The sequence below is a fragment of the Symsagittifera roscoffensis genome, chromosome 4 (assembly GCF_963678635.1).
Source record: "Symsagittifera roscoffensis chromosome 4, txSymRosc1.1, whole genome shotgun sequence".
NCBI classification, from domain to species: domain Eukaryota; kingdom Metazoa; phylum Xenacoelomorpha; order Acoela; family Convolutidae; genus Symsagittifera; species Symsagittifera roscoffensis.
In genome coordinates, this window is record NC_087065.1 from 43,709,511 (window position 1) to 43,733,116 (window position 23,606).

Genomic DNA, 23,606 nt, shown 5'->3' on the forward strand with positions numbered 1-23,606 from the left:
CAAAAATTTGTTCTCGCTCAATTTTGATTTTTTGCCGTGTGAATTTTGACTTCTTTGCAAGTTCACTTCTTTTCCTTTGTTAAAAGGAGGACAACTCCACTATCGAACAGCAAAAATTTTAAAGGTCACGAAAATGTGATTAACTTTTAGTTTCGAAAATGGAATTTAATTATTAGATTTCCCAGCGAAAGAAAAATTTCACTATTGATCAAGTTCTCTCAAATTGGATTAATTTAATCAAAAAGAACCAATCATAAACTGTTCGTGAAATTTAAAGAACTTTAAGGGCATATTTTTTTCTTTAAAATTCGAAAGTCATTTTATGTTTCCTTGTGTTCATTGCTCTTTTCCAACTGCCTGTTGGCTATGTTTCGATTTTTGTTCGCTTCATCTGCAAGTAGTGATAATCACTCATTTTTGTATCGCAAGTGGTGCGCAGCTCTGTTTCGCCTCTGTGCGTTTAATTTATGAGTTCTAAGCTTTCGTTTCTCCTCTCATCGCATCACGCGTAATTTCAGGGGTAATAATAAACAGGTTCAATTTTTCGATTTCAGGAGAGAGAGAAACTGCGCAATGACATAGTATCGATGAAGTTCCTGCCTGAGAAGAACGAACAGTTAACCAATGAGATCAATGCTCTCAAGACACAGCTGGAAGAAGTTAGATCTAACATGAGCGAAAAAGAACAGGTAGTTTATTATGAGCAACACTAACTGTATAGTAGTTGAGCATTTTCAAAAGCCGCTTCTGACCGTCGATTTTTGATAAGGCTCACCACGTGAATTCGGTGGTTCTAGACTTATAAGGTTATGAACATACCCAACTATTAAGTTTTAATGATAATTGTGAATGATCTTATCTAGTTCGGGTGTTTTTCGGTTCATTTAGTTCAGTTGTTTTTAAATAATGCTTATGGACTGGCAGTATCAAACCTGTTTTTTTTTTGCGGTTTCTGATGATTAAATTTAATTTAATTCTAGGAGCGTGACCGACTTAAGAGTGAGTTAGAGGAGAGTGCTAACCAGTTAGATGCATGTGAAAAGAGTCTATTCCAGACCCAACATGAAAAGAGTCAGTTGGAGAAGGAGATGGAGGATCAGAAGAACGCGCTCACCACTCAAATTGTAAGAGTAACTCAGATTATATTCCTGCAGGCAAAATCACTATATCCTACCAGTTTCAAGATTTCAAAAATATCGATTGCTCATATTGGGCATAGTTCATTAAAAACTAAATATAACAGGGTTGCTGTGCAATAACCCAACAGTCACTGGGGCTGTCAATATATATGTATTATATATTTAAATGCGGGCTTCACTATCTCGCCATCTTTAAGCTTTTTCAGCGTATTAGTTTTGCATGTTTAACAAAAAGAATTTTTGCACGTTTAAGCTATATCGTATATTGCAATGGTCAAGGTTTTTTTAATATGAACAACTAAATCCTTTTAGTTTACGAGGTACGGTAATTTTCGAGATTTTTCAAAAATTTCAAGAAAATTTAATTTTAAAAAATTTCTCAGTTTTTGAAATTCTCAAACTGTAGTTGGGTGCTGCCAGAATACTATCAGGGGTTGCGCATCTTGCCTCCAAACCTCATTTCACAAATCCTTGTAATTTTCGAGATATGACGTTTTTTATGATTTTTTCGAAAATTTTCAAAAAAACTTAGATTTTAAAAAAATTTCAAAACTTTGCGAAGACCTCAATCCTGTTTTTGGAAACTGTGAAGGTACTCTCAGGGTTGTGAATCTTGTCTCTGAATATGACTGCTCAAATCTTTGTAGTTTTCGAGATATGACATTTTTAGGATTTTTTGGATAACTTAGATATAGAAAAAATTTTCCGACAACTTAGATATAAAAAATTTCACAAAATCTGAAGTTCCCATCTCTATAGTGAGGCTCTCTCAGGGTACTCTCAGGATATTTTGCCTCCAAATATGACAGCTCGAAACCTTTTAGTTTTCCAGAACTCCGAAAACTTATCTCTTTATTCAAAATCTAAAATTCTTAATCTGTAGTTGGGGGCTGTCAGATTATTCTCAGGGGCGATCAATTGGCTGCCAATTAAGAATGCTCAGGCTTTCCACTTTATGAGATAGGACGATTTTTGTGATTATTTCTGAAAACTCAAATTACAAAATAATTCACAAAATTGAGATTCCCAATCCTCTAGTTGAGTGTTGTCAGAGTACTGTCAAGAATTGCGTATATTGCCTTCAAATAAGACTGCTCAAATCTTGGTAGTTTTTGAGGTGTGACGTTTTTTCTGGTTTTCATATAATATCTTTTTTTTTTAGAAAAGTTAAGTTTGAAGTTTCTCAAAATGTGATTTTCCCAGCGTTGTAGTTGGGTACTGTAAGAGAACTCTCAGGAGTTGCAAATCTTGCATCCAAATGCGACTGCTCAATTGCTTTCAAATTCTAAGATGTGACGTTTCTTAGTTAATTTTGAATTTTTTCAAAGAACATATATAAAACTTCACAAAATTTTATGATTTTTCAAAATTTGTAATAAAAAACTTTGCAAATTTTGTAATAACGAACCCTGTATTTATGTGCTGTCAGTATATACTCAAAAGATGCAGATCATGTTTCTAATATATGCGGCTTTGATGAGTTGTTAAAAATTCGAAGCACCGGAGGTGCGTTACATGCTAGTATATATATATAAATATAAATAAACATTTTCTCCGAGTCGCAGTTTGACTTAGGGTGATTTCTTTTTAGATTCTGTTCATTTTTTGTTTAAAGGTAGGCAAACTCCACTATCGAACAGCAAAGGAATTTAATTTTCAGAATAAAAAACAGCAAAGGAATTTAATTTTCAGAATAATTTTCGGAATAAAAAAATTTATCTATTGATCCAGTTTTCTCAAACTGGGTTAATTTTTATCACGCTAGCGTATTTTAGGAGCGTTAGTGTTATACTACGACTATTCTTTTTTTTAACCTAAGTCGCAAGTATTAGAGCACCTTCTGGGGCTCCTTTACGACTTTTTGATAGCATGTGCTTTGACATTCGAATAATAATAAGTGTACATAATGTGGCTTTATGCTTTCCAATTTGTTACATGTAAAATTAGCGTTGATGTCTTCTATTTGTGTTTGGTGCCACTTTTGTGTTTGCCGGTAAGAGTTCGTTGCAGAGAGGACTGGGTGTGAGACTGCAATTCTTGAGTTCACAGGCTTGGAGCCCATTTGTAGCAAAGTTTTACTAATTCTAGGCTTCTTTTCTTATTTCTTCTCTAAAGCTGCTTTTTTGTCAAGTTTTTGCTAGTGTTTGCAAAGCAAAGCTTTGCCTCTGTGTCATAAAAGTGTCACTAATACGTATTTCGAGAAATTCAATTAGCTATAAGGTCATCTATTTTTTCTTCGAAATTGAAAAGTTGAGGTTTTTCAAAAAGCAATTCAGTTTTTTTGTTCGTGAATTTTTTCCAACTGCCTGTTGGCTTTTTTTTCTGCTTCACTGGAAAAAATCTAGTTGTTCACGCTCACATTTGATTTTACGTGGTTTGACATCAGTCTTTTGTTTTTCAGTTCAAGTTCATTTGATAAAAGGAAGGTAAATTAAGCTATCCAATTGCGACAGCGCTAAAGGCACGAATTACGTGATCAGTTGTTAGTTTTAAAAGCAGAACTTTTATTTGAGATTTTTTAGCGGAATAAAAAGTTTCTTTTGGATCCAGTTTTCTCTACTCGGGTTACTCTATCAAAAAACTGTCCAAGTAAAATATTCTTAAATTACATATAGCTTCAAGTTATTATTAGAAGAAAATTTTATTAAGTGTAAAAGAATGAATTGCTTCTTTAGTTTCGATGAACGCAGTGAAGACTCTTCAATAGGTCGTGATAATTTCGTTTGTAAGAAAAATTTTAAAATGTTCTTATAATTACTGAAGTCATACATATTGATGCATTTAAAAAAGCACTTAGATATATTTGCATATATTGAGTGGAATTCAAGTTCAATTGTTGAAAAGTAGGCAAATTGAGCTCTTTTATTACGAAAGCAGAGATGGATGGCGCGAAAAAACGTGACCGATTGATCCAGTTTTGGTAAGTTATTTAAAAGAAAAAATAAAAAAGCTTTAGAATGAGTTTTTTCTCCGCAATTCGAAATTTCAAACATTTTCCATCATTTTTTTGGTTTCCTGGTTATTTAAACTTCTGCTTGCTATTTTTATCATTTCGGTCTCCCGAGTTCATTGACACTTTTTCAAATGTCTTCAAAATAAATTTGTAATTTTCGAGGTAAGCAGTGGTGTTATCAAATCAAGTGGTTCTCATTGTCCGTAGGAGGTGAAATGTCAGAAATACGGAAAATGTCAGACCAGTGTTTCTAGAAATATTGTTTTGATATACAAAATACGACTGAGAGAGCTTTTATATGAGACCAAAATCATCTTGCTTTATAAAAATTCAAACTCAATTATTCACCCAGAGCATCTGGCGTAGAGGTTACATGCCTGCTTTAGACGACAACGTTATGTGGTTTAATCTGGCCGGGCCGTGGTTTTTTATTTAAAAAAGTTTATACTTTTTTGGACTATTGTCTTTCTGTTTATTTTCCTGGGCTTTGTTCGCGTAGCACTAATTGCTTTTGAAGGTTCAACTTCCTTTTAAATTCCTGAATGATATTTTCAAAGCCACATTCGTTGAGATAATTGAAATACTACATTTTTTGCGTTTTTTCAGTTTTTTTTTGTTCCGTTTCTTAATGTGCACTCAAATTTTTATGCTGCGGGTTGAAAAGAGTTATTAACTCGGAATAAAGACTGATTCTTATGAACAACTTGTTCAACAGAATTGCCTATCATTAGCTCGAATATGCGCTTTCGCCAACCAACAGACATTTTGATTGAGCATATTTGCATTTCAAGTAACCGTTCAATTCTATATTTTTTTCACTTTAAATTTACCAACTCTGGATCGGTATAATTTAGTTTTTTTTTGTTATTAAGAGTCGATGAACGTACTTCAGATTCCTATATTGGTCGCGATGATTTTTTTCTTTTATTGAAAAATCTTAACGTTTTTGCGGTTTGACTTAGGATTTCTGTGTACGTTCATTTCTTTTATTAAAAGGAAGGCAAACTCTACTTTCGAACAGCCAAAGTGTTAAAGTCACGAAAAACGTGATCGACTTCTAGATCCGAAAATGATAATTTTTTTTTTCAGATTGCCCTGCGGATTAGAAAAATTTACTTTTTGATCCAGTTTTCTCAAATTGGGTTTATTTAATCAAATATAATCATAATTGTTCAAGAAATTTGAAAAGCTTTCAGGCCATCTATTCTCTATTGGAAATTTGAAAGTTGTGGTTTTTTCTAAATTGAAGTCAGTTTTTTTTTCTGTTTACTTGGGTTCATTGACTCTTTTCCACTTGTCTGTTGGCTATGTATCTGCTTTTTTTGTTTACTCGGCTTTACTTTTTTCGGTTTATTTTAATCGGCCTAACGGCATCATTGCATCCTTCCATGATTTTAACAAGGTTTCTATGCGTGTGAGACTTTTGAGGGTGTAATTATATTTAAGTTTTGAAGTTTTTTATGTGAATTTTTCTTTGCTAAACAGGTGTCAATTTTCCTTACAGAAAGAACTTCTTTCAAGTTCCAAAAGAACTTCATTCAAGATTCGGTAGATAAAAAATTCGTAGATCTAGCTTTTTTCGACAGTTTCAAAACTTTTTGGTTGACTTTGCGGCTTTCGTTTCAATTTCGGTCTGCTAGTTAGGAAAGCTATGCGTGTGTTCTATCGCAGTGGTGTGAAGCTGGGCTTTGCTTGTGTAGAGGAAATGAATTTTCGTTTATTTGGGTCTTTTTTTTGTTTGACCATTGAAAATGGGGAGGAACTTTGTATTCGGGTGTTTTAGTTTTTTCTTTTTACTTTTTCTTATTGCTTTCCACGCAAAATCAGGTAGCACAAATAATGACGGAATGGGTGGAATGATACCATTTTAAATCCTTTTCATTGGGGATTCAAACGACATTTGAAACCATTTCAAATTTGAAGTTTTTGATTTTTCGTTAAGCGAGCGAGCATGCTTATTTATGCCTAAATTCACCGCTGTACAATAGCTTGTTTGTGCTTAATTTTAGTTGTACTCGAGTTTTTAACGCCGTTTTGGGAATCAAAAATTCAAAAAATTGAAAACAATTTTGAATATTTTGTTCTTTTGTTATGATTCATTTTTGTTTTTCTAGTCATCTGATCTCAAAAACTGTTGTCTTTTTTGCCTATTTTACTGTTTCTGTCGAATAAACCTACCCGGGTTGACCTCCATACACCGAAAATGCTTATACAACCGAAGATTTTTCGGAAACTAAATTTAGAAAGAAAAAATCAAAATTTTTGGTTTATGGGAAAACACCTATCATACAATTTTCATATATGGAAAAATGCTTATCATAGAGTTTTCATACAATTTTCTGTACGTATGGAATTGTATGAAATTGTATGACAAGAAGTTTCTCATATATGGAAATTGTATGATAAGAAGTTTTGGTCAACCCGGGTAATTAGTTGTTTTTTATTCAGATCCTTTTCTCACACCACGCGTGTCGTTTTAAGATGGTCGGAACATCTGTGCTACTTGCACAGTAACCGGATATCCTCGTCTTTGTTTAGCTTAGGTGTTTAACTTTTGTTAAAATATCAATGAATGCACTGCAGAATCATAAGCAGGTCGTGTTGCCTTTGTGTCCGGAAAATAATAAAAAAATAGTTCACTTTATTTATTTTTTTTGAGTTTCGCGGTTTGACTTGATTTTTTTTAGTCCAATTCAAATCTATTTGCAAAAAAGCAAGAAAATTACTTTCTCGAGTAACAAAAGTTCAAATGGCGCGAAACTTCTGACTTCCAAAATGGACTGAGTATTTTTAAATTACCAGCACTAGGAAAAAATTATCAACTGATCCAGGTTTTTCTGAATGGGTTATTTCAATGAAAAAGATTTCAATGAAAAAGTGGAGTTTACGAATGATTCTTGAAATTCCAAGAGCTTCAACGTGATATATTTCGAATGCTGAGAAATTTTCAATGTAAAATTTATCTTTTTTTTGTGTTTCAGGAGTTGAAAAAATCAATTTTTTTTTTAAAATCCTGGTTTAGTTTCGTTTTGAATCTGTTGTATTTATCTGTTGGCCATCTTATATTCTTTTCATTAATGGTTTCTAGGAGACGCTGAGATGCAACATCAGTGCAGTACGGGAGGAGTTGGCGGAGAGTGAGGCTACCTCGGAGGAACAGATGTCCAGACTCAACCAGAACCTAGGTAAAAGACTGAGAGAGAGAGAGAGATAGAGAGACGCTAGAAAGAGACTATTAATTGCTTGTAAAGGGCTGTAAAATGCTCTCTCCGCACTTAATACACTAGCATTCAGCTTAATGTAATCTTACCGACCTTATTTTTTTAACTTAACTCGCAAATAAAAGTGTTCATTAAAAGTGTTCACTTATTTGAAAATTTCACTGTAGTATTGGAAACTGCTTAGCATCTGTTCTCCTTTTTTTGTGGCTTGTGGTTGGTACCTATTAAGCTTTCGCGGTAAGTGTGTGAGACTCTTAATCTCTAGGTGCAGGTTGGAATTTCAGACGTGGACGAATTTTTCTTATTCGAGGCTCATATCTAATTTTTCTTATTGCACTGTTAAGAGCTCCTTTTTGTCGTGTTCTCGCTAATTGTTTTCTAATTCGAGGCTCATATCTAATTTTTTTATTGCGCTATTTAGAGCTCCTTTTTGTCGTGTTCTCGCTAATGTTTTTGTCGTGTTCTTGCTGTGATGATTAAAAAAATTTTCTAATTAAAAATGTGATATGTGAATCTCGATATGTGAATGGACGAATGCACCGAAACGCGATATCAATACTGGACGAATGCACCAAAAGAACCCGTTTTCTTACACAAACGAAGCGTAGTGTATTATTACGAAGAATTTGTTTTCTAGCCTAAGTCGCATATAAAACTGCTCTTTTTGTGGCATTTTGGTATATTTCAATTTAATCATATTTGAACTTATTTAAGCATAAACAAGTTGAGAGCATATATTGCTGTTTCAATTGTGGCTTGTGCTAGGTGCTGTTTGAAAAAAACATGAATTATGAAAATGTATGGGGTCTGTTGTTTTTCGGATTTTTTGCGACGCTTTGGAATTCTTTTTGTACTTTTCGCAGAATTTTCAATTTTTCTCAAAAACTACTGTTCCAATTTTCAAAAAATTATGATACCAATGGAAAACCCGGCTTCTATTCTATGTGATTGTATTTTTTACTAGTCTCTTTTCATTTTACCTCACGTTCTAAGGCCTTCGAAAGTCTCAATAGGGTGATTTTTGGCCTATTTGATTTCAAATTTTTTCATTTTTCCAAATATTAAATGCACAAATCTGAGATAAAAGTTTCAATGATGAAACAACGATTTTTAAAGCTTTTAATTTTTTTCGCAAATTGGAGATTAAGGGTTTGAACGAAAGAAAAAATCAGTTATGTGAATCTACCTGCACAAGTACCTCTGCACTACGTTTGAAAATGGCTTTAGAAAATGGAAAATGTCCAATTTTCGAAAATTTGCGCGTTTTTTGGAAACTGTTTTTTTTTCAAAAGATAAACTGCTGATTATCAGGTTGATAGTTCATTAAAACTAGCATGGTGCTTCAATATTCCATGTGCTATCTTTTTTATCTTGTTTTTTTGTAGAAAAGCTGATATTGGCTTCGGAAAAATTCCTTCTAAAAATTAACCGTTTTCTTAAGAAATTTCGCCGATAATCTCGAAAACTACTAGCTAAATCTGATTTTACGGGTTCAATCTAAAAAAATAAGGGTGCGGAGATCTTCAATCTAAAATAAAAATTAGGGTTTGGAAAGCAGAGGTCATTCCCATGCTGCAGTAGAGAATAGTTTAAGGGCTGAGCAAAAGTCGAATTGTGGAATCGTTTTCATTTTTTTGTCGAAAACTACACAGTCAAAATAAAATAAATCTAAAATAAAAATTAGGGTTTGGAAAGCAGAGGTCATTCCCATGCTGCAGTAGAGAATAGTTTAAGGGCTGAGCAAAAGTCGAATTGTGGAATCGTTTTCACTTTTTTGTCGAAAACTACACAGTCAAATCTAAGATAAAGACTTCATTTGAAAGAGCGAGTAGTAGTTTTCTCCTTTAAATAAGCGGTTAATCACCTACTTGAGCAGAGAAACTCTATGTTTTAGCGTTAAGTCCATTTTTTTGAAGTTTTCAAACTTACGCGTTTCCGTATCATTACACAATATGATTTAAAAAATAAGAACAGGTAGATCCAGCATTAGCTGGGCCATTAGTTTACCTCAAAGCGACCGTGACACAGATGCGAGGACATGATACTCTTAATCAACCGGTCGGATGTTCAAATCCGGAACATTTTATATTTTTATTTTTTGATCGAATTTTTGCTGCATAAAATTGGCAATTTGATAGAATTTATAGCTTCTTTATTGGCGGCTAGTGTTTGTGATTTTGCAAGCGGTTGTGGAGCAGATGTGAGAGTGTGATACGCCTAATCTCAACAATTTTTTTTCAAGGTGTGTTTTCAATCTTTTCCTCAGTTCAATATGTTTTCCCTGTTTAGTGCTCTTTTTTTTGCATTTTCTTCGCTTGTGTTTGTGAAGCCTCTATGTTGAACAAGAATTCATTTCAGCGATGCTGCGGAATGATTTGAACATCAAAGAAGACGAAGTCAGCAATTTTGAGTCCCAAACAGCAAAACTGGAGAAGGAACTCTTCGAGAAGTCGAATGAGGTCATTGCACTCAAACAATCAGCCAACAGCTTAAAAGAACAGTAAGTAAAAGTTTATTTTTATGAATACTTGTTCTCAGATTGAGTCATCAAAAAGATGGTATTGGACATGAAAACGTTTTTTAGATTTAAGTCCAAGGTGTGATGCTATTTAAACCCATTATTTATAATTATTAGACTGGACACTCGCAATCAGGAGTTTGGTAAATTGCGCAACCAGTACGTGGAGATCAGGGCCAATCTGGAAGGGGCTCAGAGGGTGATGTTTGAACTGGGGAGGGAGCAACAGTCGCTGCAGGTAGAGAAGAGCAGGTGGCTAGAGAGAAACTGGCTCCCAGATGACCACGTGGACCAGTGTATCGGATGCTCAAAAGACTTCTCTGCTACTATACGCAAGGTAGCTAGGATAATCGAGTCATAGATTTAAGATTAAGTTTACTTTTCAGCGGATTTAATAAACTGTTTTTTCGATATAGCTAACTGAATAAACATTAGGTTTTTGAGGAAATAGAAAAATATCCAAAAGTATTTGAATACATTGATGAAAAAGATAGCCGTTTTAAATGTTTTTGAAGGTGTTTAAAGTAATGCTTGAGATTTGAGTGATTAAGAGACAGACGATGAACGTAGTTAAGAATCTTATCAAAGTCGCGATGATTTTTTTCAGGAAAAGTCTTCAGGCTCAAATTGACTTTTTCGCGGTTTGGCTTTTGATTTCTTTTCAAGTTCAGTTCATTTCCTTTGTGAAAAGGAAAGCAAAGTTCACTATCGAACAGTGGAAACCTAAAGGCCAAGAAGAACGTGTTTGACTTCTAGTTTCGAAAATGGAATTTAATTTTCAGATTTCCGAGCGAAATAAAAAGTTAACCTACTGATCCAGTTTTCTCTAATTGTGTTAATTTTATCGAAAAAGTGCCAATAATAAATTGTTCTAAAAATTCTTAGAGGTTTAAAGGCATCTATTTTTGTCATCGAAGTCAAAAGTTTTCGAATTTTTGATTTTTTCAAAAATTAAGTCAGTATTTTTTTAAGAGTAATGAACGTAGTGAAGACTTATATAAGTCTTGCTGATTTTTATGTTTTTTTTTCAGGAAAAAGTCTTAAAATATTGATGCACTTAGTTATAATGCACTTTTTGAGCTCAATTGAAATTCATCTGCTGAAGTGACGTAAATAGCACTCTCCAAATACGAACGTGCAAATGGCGCGAAAAAAACGAACGATTTCTAGTTTCGAAAGTGGAATTTATTTCTTAGATTTCCAGCGGAATAAAAACTTTCCCTGATGATCCAGGTTTCTCAAGTTGGGTTAATGTTATCAAAAAAGCACCAATCATAAATTGTTCTAGAAATTCAATGAGCTTAAAGGGCATCTGATTTTTTCTTTGAAATTTGATAGTTGAGATTTTTTCAACAAAGTCAGTGTTTTTTTTCTATGTTTACTTGCGTTCATAACTCTTTTGCGATCTTCGATTGGCTATGTTTTTGTTTAGTTGCGTTCATTGACTTTTTCTGCTGTCTGTTGGCTATGTTAATTGATTGATTGTCGTTGAACACTGAAAAGTTTAGCCAAATATTGCAGCTTGACGCTCGCATTTTTCATTAGTTGTTAAACCGTTTTTGTTGTATTTGTTATGAAAAAGTGTTAAGCTCGTGTATATATTGCAGCACCACTGCAGATGCTGTGGCAAAATCTTCTGCAATGACTGTTCTTCCAAAAAGGCCAGTCTACCCGGTCACCCCACTCCAGTTAGGGTCTGCAACGAGTGCCACCAGCTGTTTCACACAAACCCGCCACCACTAGTAGCAGCTGGTTCAAACACCCCCACATCAGGAACAGACTCTCCGTTGTCGCCAGAGTAACCAGCAGTGTCGAGACAAACAGCCGAACATCTATTGAAACGACGAAATATTAGGAATACGAAACTGTGTCTGTTATCTGTATGGATGAAGTATGTTGATAATAAACACTCTTAGTCTGTTTTGTACAATTATAACCAGTCAATTTTTTTAATTGTAGCTCTCTTAAATGTCTTTATCGAAATGAAATTGATGCAATTATTTATTCATGTCAAATTATAATTTATTCTCAGTTTTCTGCTATTTTTTTTACAGTTTGTTAGCTGACGTTGGGTCTAAAGAAATTAGTGCAATGTAGCATTCAGGACGAATATAATTATTAGTTCATAGCAGCCAGATCGTGTTGTGTGATCACTGAGTCTTCAAGCTATGAGAATTGTCAGACGATGCTAGGAAGTTCCTAAACAGGTAAGTCATACATAAAATTTTCAAAACTTTCCGAAAACAATTAAATCAATGAATCTGATTAGGGTGTGATCTTGTTAACTATTTCCCCCTTTTGCAGGAGAGGGAGGCGGAGAATTCGTGTCAAGGTACAAAATTTGTTATGCTTAACTGTTAATTCAGTTTCTTAACGAAGTACCACAAGCGAGTGGATGTTGTTAACAAGATCCGATAAGTATTCTCTGCCAAGCTAAAGCAAACGTTGGTTTTTTGCCCACAAAAATTGATTTTTTTTGCCAATTTGGGGAAGAAAAAACGAAAAGCGAAGTATGCAACTGTTTTGGAACCACTAATTAAATATGATGGAAGTAGATTGCCATTTACAATAGGTGCAAAAGCAAGTTTTTATAAATATTGCCAAAACCTTTGAGTAATTGTCTCTAAGTAATGCAACTCAATCATGTCCAGATATATTGTTGAAACTTTTTTTTTCGAAATCTCTCGGTCCCAAGTGGAAGTATTTTTTTTAGAATTATGCATTTTTACAATTTTTACAGCCTAAAAAAATCTCGTGGGTGGTCAGAGGTTTCTTAAAAATTTGGGCGGAGTTGTTATGCTTTCAGACTGATAAGAAGCGAGATAGTAAAACAAACGTCTCATTTCAGGATGGTGTTTGTTTCGATTCTTCGATTAATCAAATCAGATCCGCTGGGCATTTATACGAACAAGCTTGTGAAGTTAATGTTATATGGCTAGTATTTTTCTGAACAAAATCGCACGCAATGAAAAGTGAAAATTTTTTATATGCCTTGCAGGAAACTGACGCTAGCTATAGTTCCTAAAAGAATCAGTGAATAGATTTTCTGTACTTGTTGATTTTTTGGAGCTACTTTATTTTAAGGGGTTGTCCCATTATCAAGAAAAACAAATTTTCAAGTTAAAGCCTGAGTTTGAGCGAATAAAGCGATCAAGCAGGCTAACAATAGCCTATTCATGCTTATTCATCCTTGCGATGAGCAAGAGTTTTGCAATCCGGAAGACTTTTTTCTCTGAATAACTAGTTCACAGGACTCTTCTCGATTCATCTCTGGTGGTACCTTGTTTCATAGTATACTCAAATTTCTTAGTGTTTCCTGGCCTATTTAGCCTGGAGGCAACGAATACGCCTGGGACGGCAAAGGTCCTAAGTTCGAATCTGACCAGGACTCGGCTTAGTCGTCACATCTTGGAGTCATTTTTTGCTGCGCTTATTTCTTGAATGATGCTTTTTGTGTTTCAATTGTTCCTAGAATTTATAATTTACTTGACTTGACTTTGTCTTTCCATCTTTGTTTTTTTCCGCTCATAAACTTCAGTCAAAATTATTTTGGCCTATTTTTATCAGCGTAGTGACTTGATTTTGGATCATTTTAAAAAAACACACAAAGCTCTCGTTCCCCTCTCAAATCAAAGTTATGGTTTGAATGATTAGAAGGGACTCGCAAAACTTCCTTGCATAAGCGGCGCAGCTGAAACTTTTTGTACACAAGGTTATGGTCCTCGGAAGAGTCAAATTATTGATTTTTTTAAACAGTTTTTTGAATATTTTAGCTTTTCCTGAAAACTTATTTACCAAATGTAAAGTTGTTAGTTCAATGGAGATAACGGTTAATGGTGAGCTCCGCTGCATTAGAGGCCAATCACAATGTTTTTACAACAAAATTTATCGTCCTAGAGAAATCTCAAAGTTTTGATTTTTGACCTTTTTTTAGTTTTCTAATCTGAGACTTTGGGTTCAGTTCGAAGATAGAGTTGTGTGAAGCCCATTTGTTTATGCAATTATGTTCTAGTTTTCTGACACCAAAAGTAAAGGCCCTCGGAGAAGTCATGATTTTTCGACCGTTTTTTTGAATTTTTATCTTTTACTGTTCTCGAGAAATATCCTCCCATCCAAATCTGAAATTTTGGATTCAATCAAATGAACGAGAATTATTCCTTGAAAAACGACGACGCTTTATTTTTCTTATAAGATAAATGCTTTTCACTAGTCTTTAAACTTTTTCACTCATCTCACTAATTTTATTTTAGAACTAACTAAGGTTGTGGGCAAATTCCAATCTTTAAATCGCACATTTCTTCCCGCATCAGTATAAATATTTATGCAGTATCAAACACGTACCTCAAGCTTAAGCTTTGCTCCTAGTTGTTTTTATCGAGAAAATTTTGTTTTACCTAGTTTTTTCATTATTTCAAATTTTTGTTTTGTTTTCTTTTTGTTTTTGTGTTGTATCGCAATCAGTGCGAAGCTCTGCTTTGCTTCTGTGTTCAAGTTTTTTTCTCGAGTTCTTTAATGATTTTTTCAGTTTTTTCTGAGATCATTCTTGCGGCTAACTGTTTTTGGCTTGACTTTAACCATTTAAATTACTCATATTGGTTGATAGTTTTGTCTTCTTCTAGGAAAAGACCCTACAACTTTCAAACATAAAAATGAGCTCAGATTTTACATTTTCTGGAAAACTATTGTTGATTTTTCCGGGGCATTTTTGAAAATACCTTTTTAAATATTAATTTTTGGTATATTAGGTATATTTTTGAGAATACCTAAATATTAAGGGATAATTAGTTGGATCAAACCTCAAAATTACAAAAAATGCGGTAGTAAACAACAGAAATTCAAAAACAGTAGCATCAGCTTGGATATTAAAAATATAAATTTCTAGACCAACTCGAAATTGTGCAGCATGTGGTCGAAGCTGTGTGCAATGAAGTAGACTGCCTGGTAGTTGTAGTCATCATAGGGTTGCACAGACACCGCCTCGGTTTCAAAGGGCTTGTGTTCCGGCTCACTTGACAGTGCATGCTGAAACAGACTTCTAGTTTGTTCGATTTAAAACGAGTATATAAGGGAAGCTAAATTCGCGATAACCTCAGACAAAAAAATTTAAAAATTTTGGATTGAGAGTGCTTGAAACCAAGTTTTTTTTATAGGGAATTCGCTTAAAACGCCTTCTTAATAGTATTTTTAACTACCTCTAGCTCTCCGTAGGATGAGAGAAGTCCAGCTCCGTATGCTTTCACTTTTCCATCCTCCATCACGAGCCCAAACTCCACTGTGAACCAATACAACTGCAAAAAAATATGTGATATAATAAGTATTTACTGAACCAAACAATAGTATTTTGTTCCGACCATTTGAAAAAAGGGGAGGAACTTTGTATTCGAGTGATTAAGTTTTTTCTTTTTGTTTTGCACGCAAAATTAGGTACCACAAATAATCATCGGACTGGGTTGAGTGATATATCCTATTAAAATCCTTTCAATCAGGATTCGAGCCACATTAAAAATTTTCAAAATTATTTTAACAGTGTCGAGAAAAACTGGTTCGAAACTTTTGATTTTTGCTCTAATTTTGAACAAATATGGTGTGAGCGTGTAGGCTTACAAAAGCTTATTCAAGCTTACTTTAAACCTCGAAAACTTATTTTTACTCGAGCAACTTAGTTTTTGTGAATCAAAAACTTGAAACCTCAATAAATTTTTCTAGTCAATTTTCTTCAAAAACTGTCTTCCGAATGGCCTTTTTACTAAGCCTAATTTTTTTTTAGCTTAGATCTTTTTCTCACGTCATGCGGAAAAAACGACACTAATTTGAAAAAAGTCATCCATCATATATTGGTTATTGCTATAACTTTGAAGCAGCCTTAACAGCTTGGCTGTGATGATGTTATTTAAATGTATCACGGTGGCCAATTTGACTACGAATTCGTCCGATGCTCCCAGGGATGCTAGTCCTATCTTCTGGGAGAAGTCAGCCAGTCGGGGGTCCATGAACATCACCACGTGGCCCAATACTTCGTGAATCAGGTCCCTAAAACATAAATAGGATCTTCAGTTAAATTGAATGCAGGAACTAAATACGACGATGAAAAATGCAAGTATCTTGACGTCATGTTGAGCCAAAGATATACATGAACAATCAAGTAGATTGCAAAAGCAGCTGAAAACTAGTGTGATATCATCTGATTCGAAATAATAACTTGTTGATCGTTTTCACATTATTACGAATTCACATTATTACGACTTCCGTCCCGGGTCGAGATCGTTGTTTTATTTTCAGACCGTCTGGACGAGAATTTAGCATGTTCAGACCGTTGAGACCAGAATGTGGTATGTTCAGACCGTGTGGACCGAAAAATCTGGATTCAGACCATGTGGACCGAATGAATCTGGTGTCAGACCATGTGGACCGACAGAACTCATATTCAGACGTGGGGACCAAAAAAACCTGGATTCAGATCGCGTGGACCAAAGTAGTCCGGATTCAGAACGTAAGAACAGGAAAACTATGGTTTGCGGTTTCGAACCTTGTGAACCGAAAAATTTCGGCAAAAAACCGTTTGGACCATTTAACCCAGTGTAACTTCGAGTTTAATCCAGTTTTATAACAAGTATGAAAAAAACGAGATTGTAAATCAATATCACCGCACATTCAATTTGAGATGCAGTCGTTTGTCAATGAATCTTGCTGACCTTGACTGAGTTTCATTATGTCATATAATAACAAAAACAAATCTAGCTTCTCTGGCTACTGCCATTGCAGTACCGCTGTCCCCTTTCGGTGGGAAAAAAATTGTTTCTTTGTTACAAATTGTTACAAAGTTGTTACAAATTTGTGTATGATATACATAATATTGTTTTCAACTCAGTTTTACCTGGTCAGAAAGTGTTTCATTTAACATTACTCTTCAACACTGGCTTTTCATTTTCAATCTTTCTTTTTCTTTGACTCGGAATTCATTTCCAGTCCAGTGACCCAGTCTGGACTCCAGATTTTGTCTAATGCTCACGATTTTTCTCCGTATATCCGTTTAAACAGACAGCTTACAAGTTGGTGCAATCGGTGTTCTGCTGTATCCTTCAGTTAGTTGCGTTTTGCTAAAATTCTTCGATATGCTTGCAATGATACCCATTGTAACTCGTCAGAAATTTCGTCGGTTTCGTCAGATTGCTCCTGTACTACCCTCGCCGAGTGTTTAATCGGCTATTCGTATTCTACCGAAGTTTATGCTTTTCGGGTTGCATGCTTCTCAATTTTCTTTTGATATTTCTATAACCTTAATGTTTCATCTGATTGATTCCGTCGTTTTACTGCTTCTGCAGTGGTTGGTCAATCTGGTGACGTTTCTGCTAATTCGTCCAATGACAGTGGTTGTAGACTAGTTTCTCAACAACTTCGCTCGACTTTCTTCTCCATATCTCTTTGTAGGACTTGTTACGTCATTTCTAATGTGTCATTTTGTGTTGTTTTGTCCTCTTCAAACTCTTCGTTCTTCTTCTGATGTCAAATTTTTTCTTTCGTTTTATTCGTTGCTCTTTGGCTTTGATGTGGTCTGCGCACTCATCTTCAATGCTGTGCTCGGTTTTGCCTCAATGCGGTTGCGTTTTGTAGCCGTAGCTTTGTTTTGTTTAGTTTCCTGCACTCTTAGTTTCTTTTTCTGTACCGAAGATATGATTGTTACTTCCTCCTTAGTTTTTGGTCTGGGGTTTGTTTCTCCCTTACTCGGCCTTGCCCTCATTTCTCACAGATTGATTCCGCCTTCTGCATCTCTATCGTTCAAAGTTTGTACTACTGTGCTTTCCTGGAAATTTTTTATGACTGCATTTTTTGAAAAAACTTCGTTGATCTCGTCACTTGATTCTGAATCCGATGAAGTTGTTTCCATTGGCGTGTCCCTTCTTAATATTATATTTGCTTGTTGCGTTGGTGCACTCTTCATAGCCTCCGGCTTGTTTTTTTCTCTTGTTCTTCTAAATTTACCTCTCGCAATCGCCAGGCTTGATTTCCGGTACACCGTTCCCATTGCTGTGGTGACTGTTGACGCTGTTTTTTGTTGTACGGGACGAAATGCTTTTGTAAGCGTAAATGGTTTTTCGAATTGACGGTTTGGATTCTTCCTGCCTACCACTGATTTTCGATCTAGTTTGTCTACTTTGCCCTTCTTCAAACGTATTTTCTCCTTCAATTCCACAATTTCATACTTTTCCGAGAAGTCAAGTACCATTCAGTTCCGGGTTTGCATTCATTTTTGCATCCATACTTTGTTTTACGTCGTTTATAATCGTGCTTTTTTGGATCTTCGTCCATGCTGCATTGGCCTCCGAGAAATTTGCAATGTGTTTTGTCGCTCCTGGTTTTTCCTGTCTGTTGTTTGCTGTTTACGTCTCGGCTGATTTGTCTTGTTCTCACAATCTTGACGTTCTCTTTGCCCTGGTCGATCCCCATCTCTTCAACTGCAAAAATCGTCGATCTGACTTTTTCAATTGCTCTTTTGCTAAAATTCGACATGGTCAAAAACTGACCTCTTCCAATATCAAACTCTTGCTAGTCTGCTTCACTGGAGTTTTATTGATCTTTTTCTGTTTGCTCCATCCTTAATCCCGAGTTATCAAAACTGAGCCCTTTTTAATTGATTTTGATTTTTCGTCCAAAAGCATTATCCCTAGTCTTATTTTGATTAATTGTATCGCGCGCTCGACCAGACCACATCCTTATAGTCTCCAATACGACAAATTAACTGTTGAAAAATGTTTTTCGAGCAAAAAGTTTTCATGCTCTTTAGTTTGAACCCTGAAAACTGCTCTGTTTTTTTTCTGATTCTGCTATACTATGTGTGTCCATATATGTTTGAAAATTTTTTTCGATGTTTTACTGCCTGTGGATTTTATTACTTGAACTGACGGGATTTTCAAAAACCGATATATTTGAACAGGTATCTTTTTTTTTCGCCACCAACAGGTATCTTTTTTTCTAGAGCTTGCTCTTGTTTTTTTAGAGCCTGCATAACCTAGTTGTCATCTTTGTCCTGGCTGCGTGAGCCAAAAATTTGTTTTGAAGCATATTTAGAGATCAGGTATTTCAGGTTTTGACCATGTCTAGTGCATTCCTGTTCTTCATCCCTCATATTCACGGAAACGCGGAAGACAGTTTCTACGGCCCGTTTATTTATATGTTCTTCATCATTTTTTGTTCCGGTCCCTGATTATTTGGATTTGTTTTTTTTTTGGTTTTTGAACAGTCCGTTGCTGTAGCAGTGTACTTTATCACGCCAACTTAAAATTGAATAAGCGTGATCAAAACCGTTTGCGTTCCGGCTGAGTGGAGTTAGTTTACTGCGTCGGCTAAATTTTTCAGCCGAGTGCTTCATGAAACTTTTTTTATCGGTGGTACATCAAATTTCTCATCACAGTATGTTGTTTTCCAATGGGTTCCTCGGTGGTTCCCTTGAGATAAAATCTTTGATCACCTTATCCCTAACGAATAAATGAAAAACCTTGAACTGAAATGGAATTAACCTCTTTGCCCATCTAGTTAGTCTAGATTTGTGAGTTGTACTTGCTCGACTTGCAATTAGGAATATTAGTAGCGCTTGGTGGTCTGTAGCTACTATATTTGCAACCCACAAAATGTGCTTAAAACAATCCGTTTTCCCTTCTTCTGCAAGCAGTTCTAACTCATTCATATAATAGTTTTTTCCTGCTCGTTAAAACAGCTTGCTGCAATTTATATAGAGACCCAGTTGAATTCTTTCTGTTCTAACGTGGCGCTTAATCCTCTGAGGCTAGCGCCGCAATTTTTAACCTTGCTTCTTGGTTTGGATTGTACTGAACAATTTTCAATATAATCGCCACCAACTTTTGAATTTGTCAAATATTTGTCTATGTATAGACGTCCAGTTAAACTTTTTTGTGGGTTCGCTCACTGTATTATTCGCTTTTTTCATCGTCTTAACCATTCTGTCAACGTCGCTGTGTTAGATTTAAGTTTCACAGACTAATTTATTTTTTGATGCCCATTTTCTGTCAAATAAATTTTTCAATTTTTTCGAATTTGTTGTTTCTAATCAAACACTTCATCTCACTGTAACATGTCAGTTTGCGGCTTTGATTTGGGAGGGGATTTTCGAAATTTTGATTTTCCTTAAGTTCCTTGAAGATCTAACTCCAGAAAAATCTCGTTTTTTTTTCTGTAAGTAATAGAAAAACTTCTGGTATTATCCATCCTGCTGATGTCATCTTAGCTTTTGAAGCCCCCATTTTATTTGTGGGTTTTTTGATATAGTCAACAAGTTACGAATTTGTTTTAGCTTGTTCTCTGCTAAAAACTCCTCTATAAAAGTTGATGTTAATATCTGTTTAGACGACCTCCATGTTTTGAAGAAAAAATTATGTCGAGTTTATGTCGATGTTCCAGTTTATGCCGACCTTCATATGCATTTTGTGGTTATCCATCATAGGCTTTTTCTAGTCTCATTTTCAAAATCTGAGTCTGTGCTGTAGATTTCTGCATGTTCGTACTGTTTAATATATAACCCTCAACTTCCGATTCTTCGTCCATTTCTTTAATTACCATTGTTTCGATCTGTTTCGAGTTTTCTAATCACTCCTTAACTATCACATTCAGCTGTTGGCACCTGCACATAACTCGCAAATTAGTTTTATACTGTTTTTGCTTTCTTTGCCCATTTTCAAACAGTTTTTCAGATCTTTCGTCCCAAATATTCTCCTAAATCTCGTGCATGTTTTCTTTTCTTGTTTCTATCTCAATAGGCTGGCTTTTACCCTGGTTGAAATTTTTGTACGACGTCTTTTGTCTTCTAAGGTTTTGTTTTTTGAAATTCAAAATTGGCTCTGCGTTGATTTTCATTTGAGTAGTTTTGCTCGCCAATGCTTGACTGTGGTTCTGGTACACTTGCGTTATCTGTTTGTTATGTTTAATTTTTTGTGCTTTTCTTAGCACTTTTTCACGGGTAAGTGTCTCAAATGTTAATCTCTCTCGCAAAACATTGTCTCTCGTTTTTGAATTAAAAAAATATTTTTGTAGTTCTTTTTCCATTGCTCGTAGTCTGATCGTGCTGCTTGGGCAGTCAATACTGCATGAAATGTCTCAAATTGCTCATTTTGATCAAGTGCGCGTGAACAACTTGTATTGTTCATTTATCAAACCCTTCAACTTTGTCGAACGTTGTCGTTATCACGTAGTCATGTCATATAAATCTCTAAACGTTTGTTGTTGTTGTTGTTTTTTATGTGAGAAATTGTTTGTAGCAGTCTAATTTTTTCTTCAAATCCCGAAGATAAGAACAATCTGGAACCTGATCTAAACTACATTTTATGATTGGATAATTTAGATATTTTACCAATGTAAAGTATTTAATATTAACCAATCATGATCCATCTAACTAACAACCCACTTATTTGTAAGTGCTGAGGTTACTTGTAATTTCAGCACCAGAGAGATTTGAATTTAACTTAGAAATTAGTTGGACTCTCCCGAGCACTTCAGCAACCGCAATAAACCAGTATACCCTAGATCTATTGAGCCTAGCAGAGACTAGTTAAACAACCTGAGACTAGATAGTATAAGAGTAAGATTAGGATCGGTATTAGACTAAGAAGTTGCACGAATCTATCCGGCCGAAAATAAGATAGCGTGACGAGCAGACGGTGTACCCTATCCGAAATTACTCTATGAGTTAACCAACTCGGTCCTAACTCATCTGGTGCGACCATAAGTCTCGAACAAGACCTTAATAGCTTAGAATTAACCAAAATAGATTAGAAATTAGACAAAAACATTTACAAAATGTTATACGACAATAATTTAATCGAAATGTCTCTACGACTCAATAGATCAGAGCCAATATTCCGAACCATAACAGAACTACCCGGAATTGGAAGAAGACCTCGAACCAGAGACGACATACGACAAAGTAGAAACTTGCCATATAGCTATATGATAGTTAGGCAAAAACCAGAACAAACTTTTATATTTAGAATACTACTGGCAATGAATTTAGATTTTCATTTGCAAACATAAAATCTTGAAGTTAATCTTCAAAATCATTTCAGGCGCTAAACAAAATTATTAATATACAATAACGATTGATAAAAAGATCTAAGATCGTTTTCCTAAAATTCTGCAGTAATATACAAAACATGTTTGAAAAATATTTATTGAAAAATAAAAAAAAAAAATTAGTAGCATGACAATAAATGGTTAATAATCATAAATCATCCTGTTGTTCCAGCTCCATCACCTAAAACATAACAGCAATCATAAACCCACTAACATCATCAAAACACTAAATCTTTCCTTTACACACATTTAAAATTTTATTAAAACTTAAATTCACTTAATTTTAAAACCAGATCATCAAGGCTTATCCTTGGATCTTAAATCATTTTCTACTTAATTAAATTTCAAATTTGATCATCAAGGCTTATCCTTGGATCAAACAGAACAACTTTGTTCTCCCCCACCCACTTAATTAGTGTCTAACGACCTCAAACGTCGATTCACTACCCAACCCTTTCTAAAGACCTAAGACTAATAGAAATTTTTAAACAAAACTAATCATTCAAATTAGGATAAACAGTGAAGAACTTCGGTTATTCATCCTTCACTTGACCCCCCCTCTTACCAGACCCAGGATAAATCTTAGACTTAGTAAGTTTAAAATAGTATCTAACGAACTACTCGCGTTCTAATTATACCTGAACCTTGTGGATCGATTTACTATTCTCCAACCCTTGAACACAATCACTACCCCTAAGTAAGATTAAGTAAGTTAACACCTTAACTTATACTAGCCACGAGAAAGTAAAAAATCATTCTTCGGAATCGATATACTTTTCTCTCCAACCCTGAACAAACAGACCCAGGTTAAGCTAACCAAAAAATCGTAAGAACTAACAGTTTAAGAAAATAGAAACCATTTAACAACCTTTTGCATCCGTCATTCTAAACCTTATGTCATTTAAAAACCTAGGAAATAAACAAACAATCGTTTTACACAATTGTGAAATAGATAACAAAAAATACGACCTTGTAATCACACCTCATACACAAACAGTTGGATACATTCGAACAAAACGACAAACACTAAAAAGAAAAATAATAACGAAACAAAGACAAATAACACGAAAAAGATTTTCAAAAAATCGAAACGCATTTTCAGAATCAGAAACCAATAGTTTAGACGAACTTTACAAACTAAAAGAATCAATAGATAAAAATTACCCACTTCACGATCAATTATATTTTTCTGACTCAGAAACAACTTCAAATTCATCAAAAAGAGGAAAAAGAAGAATAAAAAAGCAGTATAAACACAAACCAGTACATTTATACAATTGGAATCAACCAATTAGACACATTGATAATTACATATTAACAGTCATCGAACGAAAAAATGAGCTCAACGCACACCCCAGGTGAAGAAAGTCCAGATGATGATGAAATCTTTCCTTTTATAGTAGACGCAGATACTGATAGAGGACAACACATATTTTGTCAAAATTTACTCGTAAATTTATTTGAACCCGGAATTAGTCCATGTAAAACAGAGTTCCCAGATGTAAAAATCAAAAGACAAATCATAGACCACTACTTAAAAGATATATGCAACATAACACAACAGTATGGAATCTACTCCATAGAATTCACCTCACCAAACCATAATAATAGAAAATATACAATTCAAACAGACGATCTTGATTTAGAATTTTCAAAAGTTTTTTCAGAATATATAAAAAGCATCCAATATCATAACT

General features: G+C 34.6%; 2 protein-coding genes across 2 annotated transcripts in view; one reads left to right on the forward strand and one right to left on the reverse strand.

Annotated features, from left to right (window-relative positions):
* The window catches only part of LOC134843821 (early endosome antigen 1-like), an 84,895-nt gene extending 73,038 nt beyond the window's left edge, over positions 1 to 11,857 (forward strand). The window contains exons 9-14 of the mRNA XM_063860109.1: positions 555 to 689; positions 981 to 1,124; positions 7,181 to 7,277; positions 9,672 to 9,813; positions 9,949 to 10,168; positions 11,439 to 11,857. Coding sequence (XP_063716179.1) covers positions 555 to 689; positions 981 to 1,124; positions 7,181 to 7,277; positions 9,672 to 9,813; positions 9,949 to 10,168; positions 11,439 to 11,633 — 933 coding nt within the window. The 3' untranslated portion in view covers positions 11,634 to 11,857. The remainder of the gene's footprint in view (positions 1 to 554; positions 690 to 980; positions 1,125 to 7,180; positions 7,278 to 9,671; positions 9,814 to 9,948; positions 10,169 to 11,438) is intronic.
* A 2,852-nt stretch (positions 11,858 to 14,709) lies between these two features.
* The window catches only part of LOC134844898 (tyrosine 3-monooxygenase-like), a 151,860-nt gene continuing 142,963 nt past the window's right edge, over positions 14,710 to 23,606 (reverse strand). The window contains exons 11-13 of the mRNA XM_063861725.1: positions 15,735 to 15,861; positions 15,024 to 15,119; positions 14,710 to 14,853 (exon numbers count right to left, since the gene is read on the reverse strand). Of these exons, the coding sequence (XP_063717795.1) occupies positions 14,710 to 14,853; positions 15,024 to 15,119; positions 15,735 to 15,861 (367 nt within the window). The remainder of the gene's footprint in view (positions 14,854 to 15,023; positions 15,120 to 15,734; positions 15,862 to 23,606) is intronic.